Genomic DNA, 11,010 nt, shown 5'->3' with positions numbered 1-11,010 from the left:
TGGTGTTGTTCACCTGGTGGAGGGAGAGTAGGAAAGTGCAGGTGACATTCACCCGGTGGAGGGAGAGTAGGATAGTGCTAATGACATTCACCTGGTGGAGGAAGAGTAGGAGAGTGCTGGTGACGTTCACCTGGTGGAAGAAGAGTTGGAGAGTGTTGTTGATGTTCATCTGGTGGAGGGAGAGTAGGAGAGTGCTGGTGTTGTTCACCTGGTGGAGGGAGAGTAGGAAAGTGCAGGTGACATTCACCTGGTGGAGGGAGAGTAGGAGAGTGCTGGTGACGTTCACCTAGAGGAGGGAGAGGAGGAGAGTGCTAATGACGTTCACCTCGTGGAGGGAGAAGAGGAGAGTGCTAATGACATTCACCTGGTGGAGGAAGAGTAGGAAAATGCTGGTGACGTTCACCTGGTGGAGGGAGAGGAGGAGAGTGCTAATGGCGTTCACCTGGTGGAGGGAGATTGCTAATGATGTTCACCTGGTGGAGGAAGAGTAGGAGAGTGCTGATGACGTTCACCTGGTGGAGGGAGAGTAGGAGAGTGCTGGTGATGTTCACCTGGTGGAAGGAGAGTAGGAGAGTGCAGTTGACATTCACCTGGTGGAGGGAGAATAGGAGAGTGCTGGTGACGTTCACCTACAGGAGGTAGAGGAGGAGAGTGCTAATGACGTTCACCTGGTGGAGGGAGAGGAGGAGAGTGCTAATGATGTTCACCTGGTGAAGGGAGAGGAGAATGCTGGTGACGTTCACCTAGAGGAGGTAGAGGAGAAGAGTGCTAATGACGTTCACCTGGTGGAGGGAGAGGAGGAGAGTGCTAATGACGTTCACCTGGTGAAGGGAGAGGAGGAGAATTCTGGTGACGTTCACCTAGAGGAGGTAGAGGAGGAGAGTGCTGGTGATGTTCACCTAGTAGAGGGAGAGTAGTAGAGTGCAGGTGACATTCACCTGGTGGAGGGAGAGTAGGAGAGTGCTGGTGACGTTCACCTAGAGGAGGGAGAGGAGGAGAGTGCTAATGACGTTCACCTGGTGGAGGGAGAGGAGGAGAGTGATAATGACGTTCACCTGGTGGCGGAAGAGTAGGAGAGTACTGGTGACACTCACCTGGTGGAGGGAGAGTAGGAGAGTGCTGATGACGTTCACCTGGTGGAGGAAGAGTAGGAGAGTGCTGGTGACATTCACCTGGTGGAGGGAGAGTAGGAGAGTGCTGGTGACGTTCACCTGGTGGAGGAAGAGGAGAGTGCTGGTGATGTTCACCTGGTGGAGGGAGAGTAGGAGAGTGCAGGTGACATTCACCTGGTGGAGGGAGAGTGCAGGTGACATTCACCTGGTGGAGGGAGAGTAGGAGAGTGCTGGTGACGTTCACCTAGAGGAGGGAGAGGAGGAGAGTGGTAATGATGTTCACCTGGTGGAGGAAGAGTAGGAGAGTGCAGGTGACATTCACCTGGTGGAGGGGGAGTAGGAGTGTGCTGGTGACGTTCACCTAGAGGAGGGAGAGGAGGAGAGTGCTGGTGATGTTCACCTGGTGGAGGGAGAGTAGGAGAGTGCTGGTGACGTTCACCTGGTGGAGGGAGAGTAGGAGAGTGCTGGTGACGTTCACCTAGTGGAGGGAGAGGAGGAGAGTGCTGGTGATGTTCACCTGGTGGAGGGAGAGTAGGAGAGTGCTGGTGACATTCACCTGGTGGAGGGAGAGTAGGAGAGTGCTGGTGACGTTCACCTAGAGGAGGGAGAGTAGGAGAGTGCAGGTGACATTCACCTGGTGGAGGGAGAGTAGGAGAGTGCTGGTGCTGTTCACCTGGTGGAGGGAGAGGAGGAGAGTGGTAATGATGTTCACCTGGTGGAGGAAGAGTAGGAGAGTGCAGGTGATGCTCAACTGGTGGAGGGAGAGTAGGAGATTGCTGATGACATTCACCTGATGGAGGAAGAGTAGGAGAGTGCTGGTGACGTTCACCTGGTGGAGGGAGAGGAGGAGAGTGCTGGTGATGTTCACCTGGTGGAGGGAGAGGAGAAGAGTGCAGGTGACATTTACCTGGTGGAGGGAGAGTAGGAGAGTGCTAATGACGTTCACCTGGTGGAGGGAGAGGAGGAGAGTGCTAATGACGTTCACATGGTGTAGGAATAGTAGAAGAGTGCTGGTGACGTTCACCTGGTGGAGATAGAGGAGGAAAGTGTTAATGACGTTCACCTGGTGTAGGGAGAGTGCTAATGACGTTCACCTGGTGGTGGAAGAGTAGGAGAGTGCTGATGACTTTCACCTGGTGGAGGGAGAGGAGGAGAGTGCTGGTGATGTTCACCTGGTGGAGGGAGAGTAGGAGAGTGCAGGTGACATTCACCTGGTGGAGGGAGAGTAGGAGAGTGCTGGTGACGTTCACCTAGAGGAGGGAGAGGAGGAGAGTGCTAATGACATTCACCTGGTGGAGGGAGAGGAGGAGAGTGATAATGACGTTCACCTGGTGGCGGAAGAGCAGGAGAGTGCTGGTGACGCTCACCTAGAGGAGGGAGAGGAGGAGAGTGGTAATGATGTTCACCTGGTGGAGGAAGAGTAGGAGAGTGCAGGTGACATTCACCTGGTGGAGGTAGAGTAGGAGAGTGCTGATGACATTCACCTGGTGGAGGAAGAGTAGGAGAGTGCTGGTGACGTTCACCTGGTGGAGGAAGAGGAGAGTGCTGGTGATGTTCACCTGGTGGAGGGAGAGTAGGAGAGTGCAGGTGACATTCACCTGGTGGAGGGAGAGTAGGAGAGTGCTGGTGACGTTCACCTAGAGGAGGGAGAGGAGGAGGTTGCTAATGACGTTCACCTGGTGGAGGGAGAGGAGGAGAGTGGTAATGACGTTCACCTGGTGGAGGAAGAGTAGGAGAGTGCAGGTGATGCTCAACTGGTGCAGGGAGAGGAGGAGGTTGCTAATGACGTTCACCTGGTGGAGGGAGAGGAGGAGAGTGGTAATGACGTTCACCTGATGGAGGAAGAGTAGGAGAGTGCTGGTGACGTTCACCTGGTGGAGGGAGAGGAGGAGAGTTCTGGTGATGTTCACGTGGTGGAGGGAGAGTAGGAGTGCAGGTGACATTCACCTGGTGGAGGGAGAGTAGGAGAGTGCTAATGACGTTCACCTGGTGGAGGGAGAGGAGGAGAGTGCTAATGACGTTCACCTGGTGTAGGAATAGTAGAAGAGTGCTGGTGACGTTCACCTGGTGGAGAGAGAGGAGGAAAGTGCTAATGACGTTCACCTGGTGTAGGGAGAGTGCTAATGACGTTCACCTGGTGGTGGAAGAGTAGGAGAGTGCTGATGACGTTCACCTGGTGGAGGGAGAGGAGGAGAGTGGTAATGACGTTCACCTGGTGGAGGAAGAGTAGGAGAGTGCAGGTGATGCTCAACTGGTGCAGGGAGAGTAGGAGATTGCTGATGACATTCACCTGATGGAGGAAGAGTAGGAGAGTGCTGGTGACGTTCACCTGGTGGAGGGAGAGGAGGAGAGTTCTGGTGATGTTCACGTGGTGGAGGGAGAGTAGGAGTGCAGGTGACATTCACCTGGTGGAGGGAGAGTAGGAGAGTGCTGGTGACGTTCACCTGGTGGAGGGAGAGGAGGAGAGTGCTGGTGATGTTCACGTGGTGGAGGGAGAGTAGGAGTGCAGGTGACATTCACCTGGTGGAGGGAGAGTAGGAGAGTGCTAATGACGTTCACCTGGTGGAGGGAGAGGAGGAGAGTGCTAATGACGTTCACCTGGTGTAGGAATAGTAGAAGAGTGCTGGTGACGTTCACCTGGTGGAGAGAGAGGAGGAAAGTGCTAATGACGTTCACCTGGTGTAGGGAGAGTGCTAATGACGTTCACCTGGTGGTGGAAGAGTAGGAGAGTGCTGATGACGTTCACCTGGTGGAGGGAGAGGAGGAGAGTGCTGGTGATGTTCACCTGGTGGAGGGAGAGTAGGAGAGTACAGGTGACATTCACCTGGTGGAGGGAGAGTAGGAGAGTGCTGGTGACGTTCACCTAGAGAAGGGAGAGGAGAGTGCTAATGACGTTCACCTGGTGGAGGGAGAGGAGGAGAGTGGTAATGATGTTCACCTGGTGGAGGGAGAGTAGGAGAGTGCTGATGACGTTCACCTGGTGGAGGGAGAGGAGGAGAGCGCTGGTGATGTTCACCTAGTGGAGGAAGAGTTGGAGAGTGCAGGTGACATTCACCTGGTGGAGGGAGAGTAGGAGAGTGCTGGTGACGTTCACCTAGAGGAGGGAGAGGAGGAGACTGCTAATGACGTTCACCTGGTGGAGGGAGAGGAGGAGAGTGATAATGAGGTTCACCTGGTGGAGGAAGAGTAGGAGAGTGCTGGTGATGCTCACCTGGTGGAGGGACAGTAGTAGAGTGCTGGTGATATTCACCTGGTGGAGGAAGAGTAGGAGAGTGTTGATGACATTAGCCTGGTGGAGGAAGAGTAGGAGAGTGCTGATGACGTTCACCTGGTGGAGGGAGAGGAGGAGAGTGCTGGGTACAGTCACCTGGTGGAGGGAGAGTAGGATAGTGCTAATGACATTCACCTGGTGGAGGAAGAGTAGGAGAGTGCTGGTGACGTTCACCTGGTGGAGGGAGAGGAGGAGAGGGCTAATGACGTTCACCTGGTGGAAGAAGAGTTGGAGAGTGCTGTTGATGTTCATCTGGTGGAGGGAGAGTAGGAAAGTGCAGGTGACATTCACCTGGTGGAGGGAGAGTAGGAGAGTGCTGGTGACGTTCACCTAGAGGAGGGAGAGGAGGAGAGTGCTAATGACGTTCACCTCGTGGAGGGAGAAGAGGAGAGTGCTAATGACATTCACCTGGTGGAGGAAGAGTAGGAGAGTGTTGATGACATTAGCCTGGTGGAGGAAGAGTAGGAGAGTGCTGATGACGTTCACCTGGTGGAGGGAGAGGAGGAGAGTGCTGGGTACAGTCACCTGGTGGAGGAAGAGTAGGAGAATGCTGGTGACGTTCACCTGGTGGAGGGAGAGGAGGAGAGTGCTAATGGCGTTCACCTGGTGGAGGGAGATTGCTAATGATGTTCACCTGGTGGAGGAAGAGTAGGAGAGTGCTGATGACATTCACCTGGTGGAGGGAGAATAGGAGAGTGCTGGTGACATTCACCTACAGGAGGTAGAGGAGGAGAGTGCTAATGACGTTCACCTGGTGGAGGGAGAGGAGGAGAGTGCTAATGACGTTCACCTGGTGAAGGGAGAGGAGGAGAATGCTGGTGACGTTCACCTAGAGGAGGTAGAGGAGGAGAGTGCTAATGACGTTCACCTGGTGGAGGGAGAGGAGGAGAGTGCTAATGACGTTCACCTGGTGAAGGGAGAGGAGGAGAATGCTGGTGACGTTCACCTAGAGGAGGTAGAGGAGGAGAGTGCTAATGACGTTCTCCTGGTGGAGGGAGAGGAGGAGAGTGCTAATGACGTTCACCTGGTGGAGGGAGAGGAGGAGAGTGCTAATGACGTTCACCTGGTGAAGGGAGAGGAGGAGAATGCTGGTGACGTTCACCTAGAGGAGGTAGAGGAGGAGAGTGCTAATGACGTTCACCTGGTGGAGGGAGAGGAGGAGAGTGCTAATGACGTTCACCTGGTGAAGGGAGAGGAGGAGAATGCTGGTGACGTTCACCTAGAGGAGGTAGAGGAGGAGAGTGCTGGTGACGTTCACCTAGAGGAGGGAGAGGAGGAGAGTGCTAATGACGTTCACCTCGTGGAGGGAGAAGAGGAGAGTGCTAATGACATTCACCTGGTGGAGGAAGAGTAGGAGAATGCTGGTGACGTTCACCTGGTGGAGGGAGAGGAGGAGAGTGCTAATGGCGTTCACCTGGTGGAGGGAGATTGCTAATGATGTTCACCTGGTGGAGGAAGAGTAGGAGAGTGCTGATGACGTTCACCTGGTGGAGGGAGAGTAGGAGAGTGCTGGTGATGTTCACCTGGTGGAAGGAGAGTAGGAGAGTGCAGTTGACATTCACCTGGTGGAGGGAGAATAGGAGAGTGCTGGTGACGTTCACCTACAGGAGGTAGAGGAGGAGAGTGCTAATGACGTTCACCTGGTGGAGGGAGAGGAGGAGAGTGCTAATGATGTTCACCTGGTGAAGGGAGAGGAGAATGCTGGTGACGTTCACCTAGAGGAGGTAGAGGAGAAGAGTGCTAATGACGTTCACCTGGTGGAGGGAGAGGAGGAGAGTGCTAATGACGTTCACCTGGTGAAGGGAGAGGAGGAGAATTCTGGTGACGTTCACCTAGAGGAGGTAGAGGAGGAGAGTGCTGGTGATGTTCACCTAGTAGAGGGAGAGTAGTAGAGTGCAGGTGACATTCACCTGGTGGAGGGAGAGTAGGAGAGTGCTGGTGACGTTCACCTAGAGGAGGGAGAGGAGGAGAGTGCTAATGACGTTCACCTGGTGGAGGGAGAGGAGGAGAGTGATAATGACGTTCACCTGGTGGCGGAAGAGTAGGAGAGTACTGGTGACACTCACCTGGTGGAGGGAGAGTAGGAGAGTGCTGATGACGTTCACCTGGTGGAGGAAGAGTAGGAGAGTGCTGGTGACATTCACCTGGTGGAGGGAGAGTAGGAGAGTGCTGGTGACGTTCACCTGGTGGAGGAAGAGGAGAGTGCTGGTGATGTTCACCTGGTGGAGGGAGAGTAGGAGAGTGCAGGTGACATTCACCTGGTGGAGGGAGAGTGCAGGTGACATTCACCTGGTGGAGGGAGAGTAGGAGAGTGCTGGTGACGTTCACCTAGAGGAGGGAGAGGAGGAGAGTGGTAATGATGTTCACCTGGTGGAGGAAGAGTAGGAGAGTGCAGGTGACATTCACCTGGTGGAGGGAGAGTAGGAGTGTGCTGGTGACGTTCACCTAGAGGAGGGAGAGGAGGAGAGTGCTGGTGATGTTCACCTGGTGGAGGGAGAGTAGGAGAGTGCTGGTGACGTTCACCTGGTGGAGGGAGAGTAGGAGAGTGCTGGTGACGTTCACCTAGTGGAGGGAGAGGAGGAGAGTGCTGGTGATGTTCACCTGGTGGAGGGAGAGTAGGAGAGTGCTGGTGACATTCACCTGGTGGAGGGAGAGTAGGAGAGTGCTGGTGACGTTCAACTAGAGGAGGGAGAGGAGGAGAGTGGTAATGATGTTCACCTGGTGGAGGAAGAGTAGGAGAGTGCAGGTGATGCTCAACTGGTGGAGGGATAGTAGGAGATTGCTGATGACATTCACCTGATGGAGGAAGAGTAGGAGAGTGCTGGTGACGTTCACCTGGTGGAGGGAGAGGAGGAGAGTGCTGGTGATGTTCACCTGGTGGAGGGAGAGGAGAAGAGTGCAGGTGACATTTACCTGGTGGAGGGAGAGTAGGAGAGTGCTAATGACGTTCACCTGGTGGAGGGAGAGGAGGAGAGTGCTAATGACGTTCACATGGTGTAGGAATAGTAGAAGAGTGCTGGTGACGTTCACCTGGTGGAGATAGAGGAGGAAAGTGTTAATGACGTTCACCTGGTGTAGGGAGAGTGCTAATGACGTTCACCTGGTGGTGGAAGAGTAGGAGAGTGCTGATGACTTTCACCTGGTGGAGGGAGAGGAGGAGAGTGCTGGTGATGTTCACCTGGTGGAGGGAGAGTAGGAGAGTGCAGGTGACATTCACCTGGTGGAGGGAGAGTAGGAGAGTGCTGGTGACGTTCACCTAGAGGAGGGAGAGGAGGAGAGTGCTAATGACATTCACCTGGTGGAGGGAGAGGAGGAGAGTGATAATGATGTTCACCTGGTGGCGGAAGAGCAGGAGAGTGCTGGTGACGCTCACCTAGAGGAGGGAGAGGAGGAGAGTGGTAATGATGTTCACCTGGTGGAGGAAGAGTAGGAGAGTGCAGGTGACATTCACCTGGTGGAGGTAGAGTAGGAGAGTGCTGATGACATTCACCTGGTGGAGGAAGAGTAGGAGAGTGCTGGTGACGTTCACCTGGTGGAGGAAGAGGAGAGTGCTGGTGATGTTCACCTGGTGGAGGGAGAGTAGGAGAGTGCAGGTGACATTCACCTGGTGGAGGGAGAGTAGGAGAGTGCTGGTGACGTTCACCTAGAGGAGGGAGAGGAGGAGGTTGCTAATGACGTTCACCTGGTGGAGGGAGAGGAGGAGAGTGGTAATGACGTTCACCTGGTGGAGGAAGAGTAGGAGAGTGCAGGTGATGCTCAACTGGTGCAGGGAGAGGAGGAGGTTGCTAATGACGTTCACCTGGTGGAGGGAGAGGAGGAGAGTGGTAATGACGTTCACCTGATGGAGGAAGAGTAGGAGAGTGCTGGTGACGTTCACCTGGTGGAGGGAGAGGAGGAGAGTTCTGGTGATGTTCACGTGGTGGAGGGAGAGTAGGAGTGCAGGTGACATTCACCTGGTGGAGGGAGAGTAGGAGAGTGCTAATGACGTTCACCTGGTGGAGGGAGAGGAGGAGAGTGCTAATGACGTTCACCTGGTGTAGGAATAGTAGAAGAGTGCTGGTGACGTTCACCTGGTGGAGAGAGAGGAGGAAAGTGCTAATGACGTTCACCTGGTGTAGGGAGAGTGCTAATGACGTTCACCTGGTGGTGGAAGAGTAGGAGAGTGCTGATGACGTTCACCTGGTGGAGGGAGAGGAGGAGAGTGCTGGTGATGTTCACCTGGTGGAGGGAGAGTAGGAGAGTACAGGTGACATTCACCTGGTGGAGGGAGAGTAGGAGAGTGCTGGTGACGTTCACCTAGAGAAGGGAGAGGAGAGTGCTAATGACGTTCACCTGGTGGAGGGAGAGGAGGAGAGTGGTAATGATGTTCACCTGGTGGAGGGAGAGTAGGAGAGTGCTGATGACGTTCACCTGGTGGAGGGAGAGGAGGAGAGCGCTGGTGATGTTCACCTAGTGGAGGAAGAGTTGGAGAGTGCAGGTGACATTCACCTGGTGGAGGGAGAGTAGGAGAGTGCTGGTGACGTTCACCTAGAGGAGGGAGAGGAGGAGACTGCTAATGACGTTCACCTGGTGGAGGGAGAGGAGGAGAGTGATAATGAGGTTCACCTGGTGGAGGAAGAGTAGGAGAGTGCTGGTGATGCTCACCTGGTGGAGGGACAGTAGTAGAGTGCTGGTGATATTCACCTGGTGGAGGAAGAGTAGGAGAGTGTTGATGACATTAGCCTGGTGGAGGAAGAGTAGGAGAGTGCTGATGACGTTCACCTGGTGGAGGGAGAGGAGGAGAGTGCTGGGTACAGTCACCTGGTGGAGGGAGAGTAGGATAGTGCTAATGACATTCACCTGGTGGAGGAAGAGTAGGAGAGTGCTGGTGACGTTCACCTGGTGGAGGGAGAGGAGGAGAGGGCTAATGACGTTCACCTGGTGGAAGAAGAGTTGGAGAGTGCTGTTGATGTTCATCTGGTGGAGGGAGAGTAGGAAAGTGCAGGTGACATTCACCTGGTGGAGGGAGAGTAGGAGAGTGCTGGTGACGTTCACCTAGAGGAGGGAGAGGAGGAGAGTGCTAATGACGTTCACCTCGTGGAGGGAGAAGAGGAGAGTGCTAATGACATTCACCTGGTGGAGGAAGAGTAGGAGAGTGTTGATGACATTAGCCTGGTGGAGGAAGAGTAGGAGAGTGCTGATGACGTTCACCTGGTGGAGGGAGAGGAGGAGAGTGCTGGGTACAGTCACCTGGTGGAGGAAGAGTAGGAGAATGCTGGTGACGTTCACCTGGTGGAGGGAGAGGAGGAGAGTGCTAATGGCGTTCACCTGGTGGAGGGAGATTGCTAATGATGTTCACCTGGTGGAGGAAGAGTAGGAGAGTGCTGATGACATTCACCTGGTGGAGGGAGAATAGGAGAGTGCTGGTGACGTTCACCTACAGGAGGTAGAGGAGGAGAGTGCTAATGACGTTCACCTGGTGGAGGGAGAGGAGGAGAGTGCTAATGACGTTCACCTGGTGAAGGGAGAGGAGGAGAATGCTGGTGACGTTCACCTAGAGGAGGTAGAGGAGGAGAGTGCTAATGACGTTCACCTGGTGGAGGGAGAGGAGGAGAGTGCTAATGACGTTCACCTGGTGAAGGGAGAGGAGGAGAATGCTGGTGACGTTCACCTAGAGGAGGTAGAGGAGAAGAGTGCTAATGACGTTCTCCTGGTGGAGGGAGAGGAGGAGAGTGCTAATGACGTTCACCTGGTGGAGGGAGAGGAGGAGAGTGCTAATGACGTTCACCTGGTGAAGGGAGAGGAGGAGAATGCTGGTGACGTTCACCTAGAGGAGGTAGAGGAGGAGAGTGCTAATGACGTTCACCTGGTGGAGGGAGAGGAGGAGAGTGCTAATGACGTTCACCTGGTGAAGGGAGAGGAGGAGAATGCTGGTGACGTTCACCTAGAGGAGGTAGAGGAGGAGAGTGCTAATGACGTTCTCCTGGTGGAGGGAGAGGAGGAGAGTGCTAATGACGTTCACCTGGTGGAGGGAGAGGAGGAGAGTGCTAATGACGTTCACCTGGTGAAGGGAGAGGAGGAGAATGCTGGTGACGTTCACCTAGATGAGGTAGAGGAGGAGAGTGCTAATGACGTTCACCTGGTGGAGGGAGAGGAGGAGAGTGCTAATGACGTTCACCTGGTGGAGGGAGAGGAGGAGAGTGCTAATGACGTTCACCTGGTGAAGGGAGAGGAGGAGAATGCTGGTGACGTTCACCTAGAGGAGGTAGAGGAGGAGTGTGCAAATGACGTTCACCTGGTGGAGGGAGAGGAGGAGAGTGCTGGTGACGTTCACCTGGTGGAGGAAGAGTAGGAGAGTGCTAATGACGTTAACCTGGTGAAGGAAGAGTAGGAGAGTGCTGGTGACGTTCACCTGGTGGAGGAAGAGTAGGAGAGTGCTAATGACGTTTACCTGGTGAAGGAAGAGTAGGAGAGGGCTGGTGACGTTCACCTGGTGGAGGAAGAGTAGGAAAGTGCTGATGATGTTCACCTGGTGGAGGGAGAGGAGGAGAGTGCTGGTGATGTTCACCTGGTGGAGGAAGAGTTGAAGAGTGCTGGTGACGTTCACCTATAGAAGAAAAGGGCAGAGTGGACTAATGACGTTCACCT

General features: G+C 54.5%; 2 protein-coding genes across 2 annotated transcripts; both read left to right on the top strand.

Annotated features, from left to right (window-relative positions):
* Window positions 1-314: 314 nt before the first annotated feature.
* Window positions 315-5,737, top strand: LOC138661404 (high mobility group nucleosome-binding domain-containing protein 5-like). Its single transcript, XM_069746064.1, has 3 exons — window positions 315-392; window positions 636-869; window positions 5,102-5,737. The coding sequence occupies exons 1-3, from the start codon at window positions 315-317 to the stop codon at window positions 5,735-5,737; spliced, it is 948 nt and encodes a 315-aa protein (XP_069602165.1).
* An 83-nt stretch (window positions 5,738-5,820) lies between these two features.
* On the top strand, window positions 5,821-10,714 carry LOC138661403 (high mobility group nucleosome-binding domain-containing protein 5-like). The gene is made up of 3 exons (XM_069746063.1): window positions 5,821-5,895; window positions 5,991-6,224; window positions 9,848-10,714. The coding sequence occupies exons 1-3, from the start codon at window positions 5,821-5,823 to the stop codon at window positions 10,712-10,714; spliced, it is 1,176 nt and encodes a 391-aa protein (XP_069602164.1).
* Window positions 10,715-11,010: the final 296 nt, after the last annotated feature.

Source organism: Ranitomeya imitator, chromosome 2 (assembly GCF_032444005.1).
Source record: "Ranitomeya imitator isolate aRanImi1 chromosome 2, aRanImi1.pri, whole genome shotgun sequence".
Classification (NCBI taxonomy): domain Eukaryota; kingdom Metazoa; phylum Chordata; class Amphibia; order Anura; family Dendrobatidae; genus Ranitomeya; species Ranitomeya imitator.
This window is presented reverse-complemented; position numbering and strand designations above follow the sequence as displayed.